Raw genomic sequence first — 19,755 nt, forward strand, 5'->3', positions numbered from 1 at the left:
GCGGGCCCTAGACACCTCAGACATTTGATTATTCGCAACGTTTTTCACGTTTTGAATGCTAAGAAAGTACCGTTAGTAGTTGGGGGCAAGAAAATGGTGACTTTGATCTCGTTATTCGGAGATAGACTAAAGTAAACGTTATCGCCCGTTGAAAGATTAACAACGTAACCAAAGGAAGCCGCTGCCATCAGATGAGCGTACGTAATGAAGACTGGTTGAGCTGCGTCCGGACAGTGGTGAATTTGCAAATGGCATAAAACAAGGCCTTCGCCCACTCATACTCGCAATCGTTTGGCAAACATTAGTTTTCAAACTAGCATAATAAGCGGCCTAACATTGTAACTGATTCAAAATATGTAAATCCTTGGATCGTGTTCGGTACTTTAATTGCAATGCAGTTCTTTAATCCCGTATGGATCTATACATAGAAAGTATAGCTAGCTTTTAAATGTCACTTTTTACGAGGATCGAAGACTAGCATGCGATTGTCAGCATCAGTGTCACTGGTTATATGACTTAAAAAACTGGAAACACCGTGTATGTTATTAATAATGCTTAAGTCCTCAGAACCATGCAAGCCTTGCAAGCGTTTATTTTTACTTTCATCGAACGGAAATTAGGATTAAGGGAACATGGCCCTCAGAGTATTCGTAAATCTGACAAATAATATTTAATTGGGGAAGCGTATACAATTTCATTCAACCAGTTTTGCTGTAACGGATCATTCGCTTCTACTTCTAGCCCTATGTCGATGCTGCCGGTTACTCGTCCTACAAGATGCATATCACTTCCTTTCATATCGTTATTGTCATGGACTTCATTTTCTTTACTAAGACCACTTCGGGACTGATCATTAACAGTCAAAGGTATATTGAGAGGCGTTAAAGCCGTGTATTCGTCATATTTGATGACGCCAAAATAATATATCTTATCCTGTTGATTAAAGGCTATTGAGGGTAGATAGAATTTTATCCCAATAAAATAATTGTCACAAGGATTGCTTAAATCATATCTAGTGAAACTGGTGAAGATAATTCTTATAACGTAGCAATATAAAGGCCACTAGTACTTTCAACTACATCTGTACTTGTGCGAATTTTCGTTGAAGTAATGTTTAAAGAATTTAGAGTAGAAGAGTAGAAAAAGTCGAGAAATAAAGCGTCGTGCGTCTTATATTCTGTTCCTTACGTTATATGCACACAGTTACAAGAGGACTACTATCGGTGCTTTCAACACTCGCGTTCGTCATTACAAACACTCAATTGTTGGCAGCATGGTATGTAAATATCTTCTGCCTACGAACTAGACCTCAAGCTGACTTTTCTCCTTTTCTAAGTGGTGTATAAGGAAAATAGCGAAAAAAAAAACAAAAACAAAAAAAAGCAAGAGTAGAAGAAAGAAGTAGAAATTTCGCCAAATTTACAAAAAAAAAAATAAAATAAATTAAAAGTTAAAAAAGAAAAGACACTAAAAGACTTGAACGTACAACTAATATTTTACTGTATTTAAATAAAATAGTTTATTGCGTCTAACAACAAAAGCTCTTAATTAAAGGGATCTTAATAAAGATCTCAACATTTTGATAACTTATTTAAAACTATAATTGTCGTCTTAATTTTCTTAGTTTTTAGTTGAATGGGCTTTTGTCGTAGCATCTATAATTCCTTCCATGCTTAAATATACGTATCATCATCCAATCATGTTCTCATGTAAATATATATATGTATCTGTAAACTATATGAACAAAATGCAATAAACAGAGATATATGAGGATAATTTATAAGGAATCAGAAGCAAAAATATAAAACAAGCAAAGCAAGTACAACATTCTCTTATACAACAACAACAATAATCTCTAATAAAGATCGTTTACATATATATTCTGTTTAAAAAAATATATTATATAAAATGAAGACATTAAAATAACAACAACACAACATATAATGTATTAAAAAATATTTTATTGTTGCAAGAAAAAATATACATAAAAATATAAATAAATGTATTATTTATTTAGTGGAGAAAAAAAAAAAGAAAAGAAAGATAATTTATTTAAAAAAAAATGTATTCAATTCGCATCTTTAACATTTTACAAATTAAAAATTAATAAAAGAAATAAATATATAAAAAGTGTGCAGAAATTAGTTCATTTCGTTTAAAAAAAAAAAAAAATTCATTTTTTCATCTTTTTTTTTTTTTTTGTTTTTTTTTTGTTCTTGAAAGTTCTTGTTGGCGCAATTTAGTCTTTAAATATAATATATTTTATATAAGTAGTAGAAAATATGAGGAAAATACGTATTTGCAAACTCTTCTAACTATAAAACTTACAGAATTTATTTTATAGCCTATTTTTTTTTTTTATTTTGTATTAAATAAAGCTTTTTAGTGGCATTATTTTTTTTATTATAATTCGTTTCAAGTAATTTTTTAAAGAGCGGTACAGAACGCGAGCTTAATTTTTTTTTTTTTTAATTATGGTCTCAACGAAAAAACAACTGGCGGTAAGTTGAACTCGGATCGAATTCTTGCGAAGTCATTTGTATGTGTGTATATGTAATCACATTTAATTCTGAACGAAGCTTTAAGACGATTTATTTAGAAAATTAAGCTAAGAGTCGAATTTTATTGAAAAAAAAAAAAACAGATCAAGCCTGGACTCAAAATGTTCTTACCAAATTTAAACGATTTTTTAACTTAACCTCAAAAAAAAAAATGAAAGAATGCGGTTGTTGTCTTAGGGGACATTTCTTTCCTTTCAGTTTGGTGCAAAATAATGTAAACTTTATAAAACTTTAATATTTTAACAATAATTGGTTGAAAAATTGGGACCTGGATTGTGTCGCTGTGCTCATACAATTATTAGGTGTTTGTAAAAACATTAATCAACGACTTCTACAGGTAATGATAATAAAGAAATGAGGAACTCCCTGGGTACATAGCGGTTGAATTCGATGGTAAGATTTTGTGTTATTTATTTATTTATTTATTTATTCGACTTATACTAGAAACTCAACTAAACAAATAACAGTCAAGTTCAATTGGCTCTTAATGCAAAACTTATATTAATTAATAATAAAATTTAGTATAAGTATAATAAAACAAATAAGAAGAAAAAAAAGCATGTACACTATCACCATAGGGCCACACTTACAACCGGTACAGGACCAAATTGCAAATGAACCCCTAAGCCATCGCAAACATGCATAAGCCTGGCAACCGATAATAAATTGACAATAATTCACTTTCGAAACGTAACGACTTTTTAAGGATAAAAGCTAGTTTAAATATGACATAGGTAAATCGCGCGTATTAAGCAATGTTGCTTTAATGGACTTTAAAGAGTCCGATAACGAGAATAAGTGGTAGACGTCATTTAGGTTCTTGCAAACGACTCTGCACTTATGGTTAAAGAATTTAACAGAATTTAAGGGCACAATTTTCAAAAAGGTCGCGACAGCTAACTGATTAAGGACACACTACTTCAATGACAACTGCTTCGATTATTATATTCTTTTACTAGACATACTACGATTTCTTACAGCAACCTGTACCAGGAAACTAAAATTTCAAATATAAATCATATTTTCGGACATGAACAACGTTCAAGTTAAGTGAATTATAAATAAAATACATTGTTAATAGTTTTCTTTAGCATATAAATTTTATTTTAATTTTTAGCTTAGAAAGCAAGGCACATAATTTGTTTTTTATTTACCGTACATTTGTTCTTATTTCCTAACATACAACATATTTAATTATGTTTGCGACAAATTATAAACAAAAAAAAAATGTTTAAATATGAAAATATTAGGAAAAATACAGTTTAAATGAATACTTACACATTTCTTTTATACAATAACAAAAAAAAAAAAAAAAAATACAAAGACATTAATTTATATTTACAACTACTATTAATAAATTTTCTTCAAAGGAAGCACCCTTGTATAACAGTGGCAAAAAAAAAAAAAATCTACAAGTTGTTCGTTTTAACTTAATTTTTAAATGATTAGAAAAAAAATTGGAACCGAATACTAATTAACATATTGTTAGTAATTTTGTAAGAAGAATTGGACGTGTTTTGTATGTTTTTCTATTTTTTTCTCACTAAGTAATTTTCGAATCGAGCACTAAATCAATCTCGTTCTCTTTAAGTATGTAATTAGAACGCTATAAATGAATTTATATTGCGCCAAGCAAGGTATGATGCTATCCCTTTGATGTCGTAATTGGCCAATGACCCGAGGTATATCTAAATCCTAGAACGGTAAATATAGAAATAATTGTAAATCCATTCCTATGACTGAATAAAAATTGAAATATTCTTTTACTTCATTATGATCTAGAGTATATAATAGTAAATCGGCTGTTAAAGTAACGCCGGATCGTCCTCCTCCCTCCAGACAATGGAGAAGTACCGGCGGGTTGGTGTTATGACCTGGTGGCACTTCGTTTATGGAAGCCATACGTACGGAGTTCAACTCCTCGAGAAAATCAAGAAAATGATTCACTTCACGTGGACAATTTTGTTCAGCCCAATCGATATAATTCAAATGCCAAACGGAACGGTAACGCCGCGATTGCATGTTATATAAACGTAATTTACTTGTTATGCAACGATCGGTAGTTTGTGAAAATTCCTGATATACTTGGAACTACGGATTAAAATAAACGATGACAATGGGTCACAATCGATAATTTTCCAAAACTGAAGAGCTCACCAGACCAAACTCCATACGTTGATTGCTAGTGGGTGGTATGTAATTTAACTCGTCCGAAAGTTGAACTACTAGGTAAACATCTGCTTCCCAAACGCATTGCCAGAAAATGCGTGTCGTCAAATCATCATGCGGCGATTGAGCGACTATATAGAAGCGCTGCTTAGTACCCACAGTGGCCTAACATTTTTTTTTGCACGAAATTATTTATATTAATTTTTGAATTGTAATAATAAACAATACCGATATATGCGAAGCGTTGACGTAACCATGTCTATTCTCCATGGTCGGTGTTAAACGTACACGATTATCATCGTATGGTAAGAAATTGGGGTCGGAATTTTTCATAGCGTTCTCTTCCATTAGGGCGCATTCATAACGAGCAAGTTCGCGACGCTTGGGTATGGCCTCAAATTCCATAAAAAGTTGAGAATCATTCACTTTATCGTGAAGAATTTGACACTAAAAGGGAAAAAAGAATTTGTGAAATAAATTCCTTTTAAAACATTTCAAGACGATAGTACCAATTTATCCTTGGAATATTGCCCGGAAATGGGTTGTAATTTTGGCACACCAGTCGACCATCGATGATGCAAATTTAGATCATCTTGAGCTAATTTGATTTTCTGCAATTTACTGTTAGTGTAGGCTTTTTCTCGACCCAGTGTAGCTGACTTTTGTTTATCGGGCGTTTTGCTGCGTCCCAAAAAGTTCCAACGTTTTTTGCGTTGTTTTTCAGTTTTTGTGGACGAAGTTGTCGTGTTTGTGCTCTTCGTGGTGCTATCCAAGATGCTACTATGTATGGATGACGAGTTGTTAGATAAATTCATAGCCGAAAACTGCTGCGCGATGGAATCGTTATGCGATAAGGTGTTCGTAACCGTCACCGCAGATGAGGGTTGTATAACATCTACTGCTGCTAAAGAGTTGATATTTTTCAACCCTTTATGTTGTCGAGGAGGGGGAGTCATTTTTATAGGTTGTTCACTGCCCAATGCAGGAGCTGCCGATGCTGCCCTCATGGTTCGTTGCGGTGGTGTTGGCTCTAGTAGTTGCATTTCAGTGCTGGCCGCCCGTTCGTTTCGTTTTTGATGATTGAATTTTTTTATGTTCATAGAAATTTCATCGGGTTCGTCATCCTGCTGTAGGTGTGTCGACGAAGATTGTTTTTGAGGCCCACTTATTGTTGATATACGATTTCTTACGCTAAGCGTTTCACTATTATTAGCCGAAGAGCTCGACGACCTTTGTTCGTCATCTCGGAGCTGTTGCGCAGTAGAAGTTGTGTTGTTGTTGTTACCATTGCTATATTGTGGCAGTGGTACATTTTCGTATATAGGTTCAATGGAACCATTTATGGCATTGTGTTGTAAGTCAGCTGGTTGCGTAGTTTGTGACGTCGTTACAGTCGTGGTCCTATAACCTGCTATAGGTATTGTAGGTGAATTTTGCGTTTCATAAGTTTGACTAGCTGCCGTCGCTGCTGCCTGACCTAAAGAGGACTGCCTAAGTTGTGACATAATGGACGGTTGCTCCTCAATCATATTAAGATTTTCGAAAGTACCATGTGGCGGTAAATAAGTTTGCGAATGGCCCATATGTCCAATGTAGGGATATTGATGTATCATTGTCGCACCCGAAGAGGTTGTGATATTACTGTTACCTGCTACACCGCTACTTGCGTAAGGATATTGTGTATTTAGAAGATTTCTATTTGATACTAAATCGGGCGAAGAACCGGATACATAAGCTCTGTAACCTAACAATGGCCGATGGGATGCAACCGCTAAGTCTGGTGTTGAAGAAGAACTTAATCGATTGACGGGATAAGGGGGTGGCGACTTTGATCTAATCATTTGCAAGCGCTGCGATAGATCGATGTAGACATTGTTGCCCGCTGAAAGATTGACGCCAGAAGCAACGGCAGCCGCCGCAGCACTTAAATGATGATGAGCATGCATCGCGGCGGCTGGTTGAGCTACGTCAGGGTAACGATGAGCTTGCAAATGACCCAAAAGCAAACCCTCACCATACATACCCGCGGTTGCCTGATGGACGTCGGGCTGTGAACCAGCATAGTAAGCAGCTGCATTATTATGGGCAGCCTGATACTGTAATTGATTGAAATTATGCAACTCATTAGATGGTGTTCTGTACTTTAATTGTACTGCAGTTTCATAATCGGGTGCAGGCCTGTACGTAGGAAGCATAGCTTTCAGACGTTCTCTTTCATGAGCATCGACAGATAATATGTGACCGCTAGCGTTATTGCTGTTTGTGTGGCTTAAAAAACTGGAACTGCTATGTAAATTATTGTTATTGCTTAAGTCCTGGCAAGAGCTACTCTGCAGACGGGTATCCAAATTTTTATCTGATATATGCTGAGATGACGAAACATAGTCGTGAGAGTATTCCTAAAGCAGATAAAAGTTAAGTTGATATTGAACTTATAAAACACATGTAACTTACTTTACTCAGCCAGTTTTGCCCCAAGGGACTGCTCGTTGTTGCTCCTATTCCTATACCACCGCCACCGGCTATACGTCCTACATGCATTGCGCTACCGTTTACACCATTGCTGTCGTGAGTTCCACGCCCGCTACTACCACCTCCTCCGGACTGATGGCTAGCAGTCAAAGATATATTGGAAGACATTAAAGCTGAACTGTGAGGATTCATCATTTGCGATGGCGCTACTGACATATATTCCTGCCCCTGTTGAGTTTGATAATGATTACCAATAGATACCGTATTGGTTGAAGATCCCGAAGTATAGATAGCACGTTGTTCCAACAATAAATCTTCACGGGAATCGGTTAAATCGTATCCACTAAAAGAGGTTGAATTTAGAGTATCCGCTCCAAGACCGCTTAATGAAATACCGTTTGCACTCTCAACTTCGCCCATACTTGGTGAATCTTCATCGATATGGCGCTTAAAAAATTTATGTTGCGTTATGCAAAGTTTCCAAAAGTAACGAGCTGTATCGGCTTCAGAGAATATAAAAGAGCCGACAAATAAAGATCCGTCCGCCTTATTCTGTTCGATGCGTATAGTGCGTTTATCTATAGTTACTGTATGAAAGTCTTTCCAAGGAAAATATTGTCTGCCGTTTTCAGCACTAACAACCATACCATTAATTGCTAAGCCCAAAGTTAGGTCATTGCCTAAATTATCCTTGGCTTGAAAACGTTCTTCACCGTAACCCTCTAGCTGCTGACAGCACTGTATGTACATTTCTTCTGCTTGCGAAGTAGTTAGGCGTTGTATGCCCGAATGTTGCTGCAAGACTTCAAGTATGAGACTGTCAAGTAGATTATCGTCGTTTGCTAAACCTAAAACAATAATTATAGAGAATGAATAACATCATAAATATGCGTGATAATGAATCACAACTACACAGTGAATAATCTTCATAAACGCTTTTCACTTTTCTATGCTTAAGGAAAAAGGAAAAAGCTTGTAAAGTCCACATTTCACAGATGTGTAAATGCTTACCTTGAAGATTTTTGGGTAAGACTAACGATTTTTTCAAATAATCTTTGCTTTGTTTGTCGCTTTGATAACTGTCGTATTCAGCTTGACGACAGTAAAGTGCCAGTAGTATAGCGGTACGTATATCGCAAGCAATTTTACCCTCATAAATATCGTTTTTCAATTGTAGAAAATAATAGTAACGCGTTACTTCATCACTTAAGTGTCTTACGCCTGTTGTTACATAATGGCGAACACGTAGAAAGATTTTTGTACCGGCTGCATATTTTTCCAATTGACGACTCAAAGATCGCTCCAAATCAACCCATTTCAATTCATTCTCTTTTCCTTTGACAACGTAACGCAAACCAAAGAACTCAGGCTGTTGTATTAGCAACCGTTGACACACATTATCAAGACATTCTTGACCTTTACTTTCCGACGATATCGTGCAATCTACAGTGGTGCTGGTATCTGTGAAAAAAAGATTCAATTTCTCATATTTAAAACAAACATTAATTCAAGGATAAGAAGATAAATTCGAATTTAGTTATCAAAGACACCTAGCATTTCTGTTAGCAAAACTCTGTTAACGAGTTAACAGCGCTCTATTAAATAATTACAATTGAGATATAGTGGGATTTGAAAATACAGTCAATTTTGTCTAGTACAAAATACACTATACTGTAGTACTATATAAAATATTTTGTACTGTAGTACACTACACTGTAGTACTGTAGTACAATATATTTTAGTACAAAATACACTATACTGTAGTACTATATATTTCAGTACAAAATACACTATACTGTACTATAATTTAGCATAGTGTATTCCAGTACAAAATACACTATACTGTAGTGCATTATATTTCAGTGCAAAATATACTATACTGTAGTACAATATATTTCAGTACAGAATACACTATACTGTAGTACAATATATATCAGTACAAAATACACTACACAATATATTTTGTACTGTAGTACAATATATTTTGTACTGTAGTACTATATATTTCAGTACAAAATACACTATACCGTAGTACTATATATTTTAGTACAAAATACACTATACTGCAGTACTATATATTTTAGTACAAAATACACTATACTGTAGTACAACATATATCAGTACAAAATACACTACACTGTAGTACTATATATTTCAGTACAAAATACACTATACTGTACTATAATTTAGCATAGCGTATTCCAGTACAAAATACACTATACTGTAGTGCATTACATTTCAGTGCAAAATACACTATACTGTAGTACTATATATTTTAGTACAAAATACACTATACTGTAGTACAATATATATCAGTACAAAATACACTACACTGTAGTACAATATATTTTGTACTGTAGTACAATACAATACACTGTAGTACTATGTATTTCAGTACAAAATACACCGTAGTACAATATATTTTAGTACAAAATACACTATACTGTAGTACTATGTATTTCAGTACAAAATACACTATACTGTAGTACAATATATATCAGTACAAAATACACTATACTGTAGTACTATATATTTCAGTACAAAATACAATACACTGTAGTACAAAATATGTTGTACTGTAGTACAATATATTTTACTGTAGTACAATATATTTTAGTACAAAATAGACTACACTGTAGTACTATATATTTCAGTACAAAATACACTATACTGTTCTATAATTTAGCATAGTGTATTCCAGTACAAAATACATTACACTGTAGTACTATATATTTCAGTACAAAATAGACTACACTGTAGTACTATGTATTTCAGTACAAAATACACTATACTGTAGTACTATGTATTTCAGTACAAAATACACTATACTGTAGTACAATATATTTTAGTACAAAGTACACTATACTGTAGTACTATATATTTCAGTACAAAATGCACTATACTGTACTATAATTTAGTATAGTGTATTCCAGTACAAAATACACTATACTGTAGTGCATTATATTTCAGTGCAAAATATACTATACTGTAGTACAATATATTTCAGTACAGAATACACTACACTGTAGTACAAAATATTTTGTACTGTAGTACAATATATTTTAGTACAAAATACACTATACTGCAATACAATTTATTCTAGTACAAAATACACTGTCCTGTAGTCTACTGGAAATTATTGTACTACACTATAATATTTCATTACCTCAAATTGTCTGGCATTGTATTCGCAGACACAGCCTTACACATCTTAAATTTGTTTCATGAAAATTCTTAGGCATCTTGTTTTATGATCCTACAAACAAAGTAAGCTTATTGTACGTATAGCTTTTATACTTTCCCGCAGCTTAGCGTGTTTTTACCTAAATTTTTATACAACAAACAACGTTACATAACCTCAAATTGTCCGGTATTGGATTTAAAGATATAATTTTAAATATCTTGAAAAAACATTTTAAGAAAATTTCAAAGTACTTTTTTTACCACCCTACAAACAACGTAACTCTTTTGTATTTTCCCGTAGCATAGCCTGTTTTTACCTAAATTTTTATACAACAAACAATATGGCTTATTATTACTATTGTTAAAATAGTCAGAGAAATAAATTCTAAGACCAAAACCTTAAAGCAGCAGCATCTAAGGCTACCGGTTTTATTGGAACCTCTACGGCGTTTAAGATTTGAACCCACAAATATTTAAGAAAAACCCGCCGACCAATATTCACATACAACAATTTTTCAAAATAAGTTATTATACGAAAACTCTGGTCTGACGATCCAACGTTCCTTTGTATCATATGTGGTGTAAGAGTATTCAATAAAACAACTTTCGAATTAGACCTCGTATCTGTTTGCAAAGACCGCAAATTCCACATCGAGAAATGCGAAATGATAATAAACTGAAATAAACCACTTATTACAAACGTTAAACGTAAAGCAACGTTTAGAGAAAAACATCAAAACGCCAGCTGTCATTCAATATGAATACAAATTATCAGTTACTGAATAGAAGGGAGGGTGACGGCATGAGGTAGAAAATACGGTCTTATTTATTTTATTGCCTTATTAAATAATAAAGCAAATAATTCTGTTGTGCTTTTCAGTCATTTTTCAAACATAAAAATATTTAAAAGCAAATAAAAAAAAAATGAAGATAAATAAATAAATATAAAATTTAAAACATATTCAGATATGCATACACAGCTACTACATATACTTTTCCTGAAACAATATGTGAGTTGTAGAAATTGCCGAGAATTGCGTAAGTTGTGGCTAGAAAAGTATAAAAACAGATTTAATATATTTTCTGATACTTTTTCTATCCCACATCGAAAGATGGCCAATTGGTCAAGACGCTTGCAACACACAGAGAGAAACTCTAATCGCCCTATAATGTAGCGTTGTACAAATTCTTGATTGGCATTTCATTCTAAATTGACTTAACACTAGATATACGGCATCCATTAGTTGAAGGGATTTTTAATTTTAAAAATGTAGCATGAGGAGGTCGATATCTTTAGTTCTTATACATTGGAGTTTAAAGATACAATACAGCAAATATATAATATATTATAAAATATATAAAATATAAAAATATAAAAAATAATATAAAATAAAAAAATATAAAAATAAAAAAATATAAAATGTATATATATATAATATATAATATATATATATATTATATTTTGATGCACACGTGATGTTGTAGAACTACTTCTACGAAATTATCATCAATTTGAAGGTTAACTTCGAACTGTAAATCGTCAGAGTTGCAATAATGAGGTTACCTAAATGAATTTGGCTTGGTCCATTAAAAATAGAAAGTTAATTGCGGACGTATTTTATTAAACTAATGAGAATCATTTTTGGATCCAACATTATTATTATTATTACTAATTGCGTGGGCAAACCGTACAGTGATCTAGAAGATCTATCGTACTAGTCCTCCAGTATTAGGACTTTTATATATCCAGCAACCTTCTTTGGATCGGAACATCATACCGTGTCTGTCGTTGTAAAATGCTCGCCAAACATATGGTGTCTGCAGTTAGCCTTACATTCACATAGAATATGATGTGACGTCTCTCTCGCCCCTTGGCTGGGTCTGCATAAATCGATATCGGACATACCCATGTTTTGCGAATGGTACCTGAGGAAATAATGATCCGTCCAGAAGCCCGTGACTAAACGTTGCTTCTTCTTAGTTCCATACTGGAATATTTTATGATTATTTTTGCCACGATTCACAAAATTTTATTCGTAAATTTTGCTGTTAAGCATGCCCATCTGTCCATTTGTGTAACGTTTCGTGGGAAACATTATTCTGACACCAAAAATGAAGATATCGGCTTCATATTTAAGCTTTTCACCCAGACTGATATGGCGAATGGGCCACTGTTGGTTAAAGGACGCGCCTATCGTGCAAGATACACTGAGAACATTCCTTCTGTCTGCCTTTCTCTCTCCTTTTTTCAACGTTACGCCAGACACACGATAAAAATCTTCACGTATTTTTTTACAAAAACGGAAAAATCAATCGCTTCCAACCCACTATTATGGACTATGAACATTCATTTTGTTTCATTTTTTCTTTAGTCTTTTTTAAGATGAGTGCATCAAATATTCGGTCACAGTCAAATATAATTTCCTTACTAGTTAAATGTATAAGAAAGTGGGTAAATAAATGCAACTAAGAAAATTACGTCAGTGTTTTGTCGGCATTACACATTACCCTAAGCGTGAGCTGTCAATTTGAGCACACTTTGAGGAGATTTGTACAATGTCAATGTGTTTTATAATAAGGTGCACCTCAGAAATTATTTTCTCTTGCGGACAAAGTGAATGGGTTTCAGTTGGCCTTTATTGATCTTTGCATCGAGTTGCACACCAATAATTGGTGTATATGTTTGCCCACAATTTTTCGCTTTCAATCACTTCTTGTTAAATTGAATCAAAATTTTGCGCTGATCATTTTGATCAGATTCGCGAATCATACTTTGGAGTCACAAAAGGAAATGGAAATCCGTTGATGGTGGCTATGAACATACGAAGGCAAATCATGCTAAAACGCGACACAAACAAGCCAATTAAGCTGATCCTTTCATTCTACGTTGAACTGGCATTGTTTTCTATTTAAAAAAAGAAAAATGCCATAGATAATGCCTTGACATTATAAGATCTAAGAGCAAAACTCTGAAATCCCTCTAGGCTTGTGAGAAGAAGAAATGATAGCTTTATACAGATGGCCATTACCATTTGATTGAAGCGGCCTTGAAGAAGACAGTTGTGTTTCTCTCCATCTCATTTACAAAAACAAGTTATCTATATTGAAATTTGTCGCTTCATAAAATCTATCGGATTCAATTTTGCCGAAAATTTGGATCTATATAGTTTTGACTTTTACGTTTATACTATCTAAATTTCAGTTATTTACAAGCTGCTGCTCTTTATATACTAAAGAGTAAAGATAAGGATGTCATGTAATTGAACTAAACTGAATAAAAATGCAGTTGAAGCTAAAGGAAATTATTAAGTTGACTTGAAGTAAAGATGCAGTAAGAAGCAGTTAGGTGGTTTGCGAGATTTTATACAAAAAACGATGACAATTTACATACGTCCTTGCGTCTCAAGCAAAATGAAGCCAGCAAATGATCAACTTGGACTGGGAATATTTCCCGATTGCGGCATGTTCGCCACAACTGCCTGCTTTCAAGTTCGCCACGGAACCACGAAGTGAAAACTTCAATAGATTCATAAAAATATGCAAAAATTCGTTGATGACTAATTCATCTCGGAACCGTGAAACGGCGACTCTGAAGGCATCCGCAAGTTACCTGATAAACGGCAAAAGACCATACATAATAATGGTGGGGATTTCGATTATTAAGTTTTCTAACAAATATGGTTCCAATAAGTTTGGAACACGGAACTCAATCGAATATGGAATTAAGTGACTAAATTCCGTACGGGTCTTTCGATTTTCCACTGGCCAATCGTCCATCTAGTCTAGAAGGATACGTTAGGCCAGCCAGCTTGTTTAGTACTTTGTTCTTTCCTTGAGCGAGTATCAGGGACCACAATATTCGGTGGATTGTTATGAAATGTCATCATGCAAGAGCGAGTTCAGCCCTCTTATTCGTAAAACTCATTGTCCAGAATTCATCTATCAAATTAATCGGAGATTGTATATATTTCATATTTTAATTTATTTAATTGTATTTATCGTGGCATTTAAAAAATGAGAGTTTATAGGAAACGACCAAACTGAACTTCCAAGGCATCGATTTCCGAAGCTGTGGTAAGAGTCTCCAGCTTAGCTAACTTTTTGCTTACCTCTAAAGCTTTCTGTGGGTTACACTGAGCAAAGGCTATAACCAGTTGAGCAAAAACTCTCACACCATTGGGTTTTAATTTGAGTGACGAGCGCCAACACTATCCCGTTAAACTCAAGATGCTCAATTTCACGCAAAAGCTACATGGAACGTGAAAGACAGAAAAAGAATTGTGTGCATATCTTCTTTTAAAAAAAGGACAAGATAATTATTTTATTTTTTATAAACACTAACTATAGTTTGAATTTCATCAAAAATTATCGAGAACTTATTTCTAGTGCTAATAATGGCTAACTTGATATTTTATTATAATTTTCATATCAAATTTGACTGGCCCAAACGGCCATCGATTTTTTTTTCATTCGCAGATATTTTTTTTGGTTAATTCCATACTTAGTTATCCCCTTCTATACTTTATGCAGCAGAAAAACATGTAAAAGCATCGAAAACGATTATTTGATTTCATTATTTTTGCCAAAATTTTGGAATTTCTGCTTTAAGCAAAAGACCAATTTAGTAATCATAAGCGCATGCAGTAAATGCAATTACCCCGCACGGGATGAAAATGGTGTTGAATGTGTTGTTGCTTGATGAATATATTTCCACTCTGCATCAAATTATTGTGGCCTGCGTCAGCCAAGTTTAAATGTAATAAACACCAATAAATAAATATCACAAAATTTTTAAGTATGTTTTACACACACACACACACAAAATTGACTTTATTATAAAGAAATTGTAAGTGAGAGTAAAAAAAAAAAAAATAAAAACAGAAATTGCTTACGTGAGTATAAAAATCTTCATCCCTATATCTACAGATATATGGAGAGTTGTGCGATTAAAAAAACTGGGAATTGTTTGAGTGGTGGTGCATACCAATCGGAAGAATCATGCTTCGGACATGTTTTCCTACTATAAAAATTTTTCCTTTTTCCTTGTATTGGTCGGCAATTCCAGATCATAAAACACAGCTTCCAAATTCCAATATTCCTCCTCGTTTTCTTTCCTCGATTATTTGCTATAATGTGGCTCTGCAAAAGAAATCAAAGGCGACTCAGCTTCCTTAGTCCGCTTGAGCGCAGTTTCAACACAAAAAATGGTATGATTCGGTCCAAATATCTATCTGCAATATTTTCATTTATGGTAAAAGACTAGTTAAGTCATTCTGGAAATTACATACAGTAACATCAATCGCCATGTCCAGCTGGGAACTCGAGAGGAAAATTGTTTGCGACTGTAGAATTTTCGCCAACGTATTCTAGAGGGCCTAAAGCATCCATTGCGTAGGAAAAAAACCTTTATCACCTTATAATTTTTGATTCTAATCTAAATTAGGTTTGGTTTGTTATTACTTGATTGTTTACTACTTTACATACATACGTACGTACTGTTTGCAGCTACGCTACTATTTTAGTACTTACTCTTACTACTGCTGTTAAAATCTTTCTTAAATGTTGCTTATAATATCCCACGAAACAATGTTAATTGACTGAACTATAAAAGACCTATAATTTATAGGTCGGTGAATTATTTTTATAAATCAAATTAAATTAAATTAAATTAAGAAAAGAAAATGGATAGTTCCAACTTTGACTTTATATCTACTTAATTTTAGATCATTATTATTATTTTTAATTAGGTGGCACTTACGAAGCACACTATGTTGCGAAAAAGAGCTTTTCATCTGAAACTATTTGTTTTTATACGCTCTATGAAAGAGTCGGGGTATATTGATTTCGTTAGAGCGTTTGCAACAGCGACAAGGAGACTTCAGATACCCTACAAAAGCATAGGCAATGTTGATTAACATTAAATTCGAAATCAATGTAGGCATGTTTATCCGTCCCTCTTTCCGTGATAAATATACCTGAAAATTTCGAAATGTCGACTTAAAAGCTGCAAAAGCTTTCGAAAATATTCCGAGAAAAATTTGTGTTTTTTTTTGCTTATTTATTCATTATCCATACATTTTATAAATAAATTAGCAAGATATGGTTAAAATAGGCCGGATAATTAGATCATATGCGCCTGTAGATGTTATAAGTGGTAAAGATGTTCTGAGGCTAAAAATTTAAACATATAATTAAAGGAATATCGAAATAAGCAAGAAAATTATACTCGGCTACTGCCGAAACTTGCTTTTACTTGTTGTCATAAAAAAAAAGAAATGGGATAAAATTTCTCATGTATCTCTTCCTTTACTAAAAGGAATAAAAAATAATAATCTATAACGTCGTGGCGTCCACCATAATTAATTTAAAATCAATGTATTTTGTTTTCTACTCTGAACACCCCTTTATTGCCTCATTCATATGAACGATATTTTTAAGAAAAAATTAGTCCACTATGTCGTGATGCCCAGCACAATTAATTCACAATTAGCTTTTTGCATTCTACTCTCCAAGTCATTTTATGTGATAATCACATCAAGGGTATTGCAACGATAAAGTTGCCATATTTATTTTATAATCTACACTTTTTTAGGCAGAATAAATTGCGGTATAAAACCGTTTTAAATATTTCGCTTGGTTTACCTTATGATTAATAAGCATAAGACCTCAAAAAAATGAAAAAGCTGTGTGGGCATGCCCATTGTAGCAGAGTTTTTCACACAATAAATATGGAAAATTTCAGGCTTTTATCTTTTATAATTTGTGAGTAACGAGCAAAACCCCAGAAATTTTTGCTTAGACAAACGATGTTGCTTTCAATTTACGCTTCACTGCCCCCTTGCGCTCTGGTCGGTTTGGTTCATTTTCAATACCAATCAACGTGCGAAGGCCTTCAACGTTTCTACCAAATTTGAAATCGATGGGTTCAGTTTCGCGACTAGGAAAACGGACGGCCATGCGGACATGCTTAAACCGAATCAGAATTTGATGTTAATCAAGAATATATATACTTTTTGGGACCTCAAAATGAAAATACACCTCATTCTTCGATGATGAGGATAGACTTGGAATCATCAGGTTTCTGTGCAGGTGAAAAAATCTGACGCTCGAAAGGAATATTGTTCACCAATCTTCCTACATATATAATTTTACATCAAAGTAGCTACCTTTCCACCAGTTAATATCAAGAAATGTTTTTCATTCGTTCAATATTGACTTATATATAAAAACTGAGTTTAAAAGAAAGTCCCATCCATTAGAGAAAATATAAGAAAATCGGCTTTTTTAAATATATAACTTCTCACGCATTGCTTCACTGTCTTCTGAGAGATTTACTTTTTTAGTCAGGTGATTAATGATGATGATGATGATGATGATGACGATGATGATGATAATTATTGAAAGCACGATTAGCGGAAGCGACATTCAACATTTTTTGCATCTGCCATTGTGTATTCAATCACTTTCGGCGTTATGAGCAAAACATATATATAGTATAACAGAAAAATCCATATGAATAAACATATTTTCTTTTTCTTGCTTTTCGAACTTGTCGGTAAAATCTGTTGGCTTCGTTTCGGTACTTTACAACTGTAAAGCGGCGTTTGCGCATTCATGCGATAGGAATTTTTTCTCTTCATTTTTGTTGTTGTACTTTGCTATTTCGCTATAAATGCGACACGACACAAACTTGTGTCAATAATATACACACAGATACGTAGATATTTCAAGCCAACAATGGTTTTGCTATATTACAGAGTACATAGACAAAAAAAAGAAAAAAGATGAAGAAAACAACGTCAACGCACTTGCACTTTTCGAATATGTCCATATATACAAACAACTGCATACGTTAGCGACTGCATAGACAATGCCAATAAAAGCAAAATTCCAAGATTAAAAAGTTATGCCTTATAAAAATGAATTCCTACTCACAAACACACTTTCAACTTTTTTTTTATGGGAACATGACTCCCGCATAACGAAATAAAGGCGCTCGCACACATGCACAGGCTTATTTTTTTGCTTACAGTAGTTTGTCCACTTTTAAAGTTAGGGAAACTTTAGGAGACTACAGTACTTCTTACCCAATAAATGATGCACCGAGATGACAAACAGGCTCTTTGAAGTCACATTATATTGACGATACTTTTTAAGAAATTTTAAGGGCATCTTTGTTACAATTTGTTTACAATTTTTTTCAATTAAGACCAAATGTTTGTTTTTTTCTTAAAATATATCTTCTTTTTTTTTTACTTTAAAGAGCATTCCATGTGCATAGCCCCAAAAACTATTTAACCAGCAAAGCTAAGCGCTTGAATATTTGTGGAACAAATTACACAATTTTCTTCTTTCAGCTTTTCTTGGCTTCACCACTGCGAAATTTTTCTTTTTTTCTCTGAACACATTTTCTATAGAAAAGCACTTGAAATTGTACATTTAATTTTTCTTAATGTAAACTGAAGAAAAGAACGCAAAATAATAATAAAAAAAAAAAAAACTAAAGCAAAATTTGTTGCAAGTGTAAAAAATAGGAAAAAAAGTTTCACTTCGTCAATTTTAATGTAAAAATGTCAGTTTTTCCTCTTACTACAATGTTGATCAAAAAGGTAAGCAAGCAAAAGCAAATAGAAAAATACCAATCAGGGTTGCTTTCTTTGCTTTTAATGTTAGCAAAGAGCTTCGATTTAGCAGCTACTTACTGGCTTCATATTATAATAAATCAATTGCAGTTGCAATTGATTTTTATTTAGAAATTGAAATTGTGACTTGTTGCAGACAGTTTTGTATTTTAATTTAATTAATAGTACAATGCAGAAACAGAAAGCTATTCTACGGCTTCTGTTAATTAAAATGCATAGCTTTTCATTTTTGTTTCCTTTATTAGTTAATTATCCGAAGTCCTTCAGCGTGTACCACGGGGCATTCGACTTCAAATGTTCCAATACTGTGGCGTAAAAAGTACTTGTTATCATTAAACCCAAAATTGAATTATAGACCACCCCAACTCTGTGAGACACCCAATAGAAACACACGACAAACCGAGACTACGACACCAGAATTAGGGGAGTTTGTTAAAAATGCTGTTGAAACAAGTACACCAGGCGTCAATAGGAAATTGCCAGTTCAGGAAATGGAAAAAGATAACGACGCAATATTAATGGCAAACCGACCAAAGAGGTGGCGACTATCGGGTTTAAGTCGTACTCGTACTAGTTCAAAGAAATAAATACTACTTTAAATAACCCATCGTCTAGTTGAAGCTTATAGCAACAAACACTTTTTCAACCGCTTTAATTTGTCATTGGGAAAATCAAACTGGCCTTTCATATTAATTTATATAATTTATATTTAAATATAAATAGCTTTA

The 19,755-nt window shown here is 33.4% G+C and overlaps 1 protein-coding gene across 1 annotated transcript; it reads right to left on the bottom strand.

Annotated features, from left to right (window-relative positions):
- Positions 1–3,656: 3,656 nt before the first annotated feature.
- LOC119633374 (tyrosine-protein phosphatase non-receptor type 21) lies at positions 3,657–18,863 on the bottom strand. The gene is made up of 8 exons (XM_038026910.1): positions 18,473–18,863; positions 8,214–8,663; positions 7,185–8,050; positions 5,240–7,129; positions 4,959–5,177; positions 4,719–4,895; positions 4,329–4,652; positions 3,657–4,256 (listed from the first exon to the last, which is right to left on the bottom strand). Exons 1-8 carry the CDS (start codon positions 18,555–18,557, stop codon positions 4,128–4,130), a joined length of 4,140 nt encoding a protein of 1,379 aa, XP_037882838.1. The 5' UTR covers positions 18,558–18,863; the 3' UTR covers positions 3,657–4,127.
- Positions 18,864–19,755: the final 892 nt, after the last annotated feature.

The sequence above is a fragment of the Glossina fuscipes genome, unplaced genomic scaffold (assembly GCF_014805625.2).
Source record: "Glossina fuscipes isolate IAEA_lab_2018 unplaced genomic scaffold, Yale_Gfus_2 2, whole genome shotgun sequence".
Classification (NCBI taxonomy): Eukaryota; Metazoa; Arthropoda; class Insecta; order Diptera; family Glossinidae; genus Glossina; species Glossina fuscipes.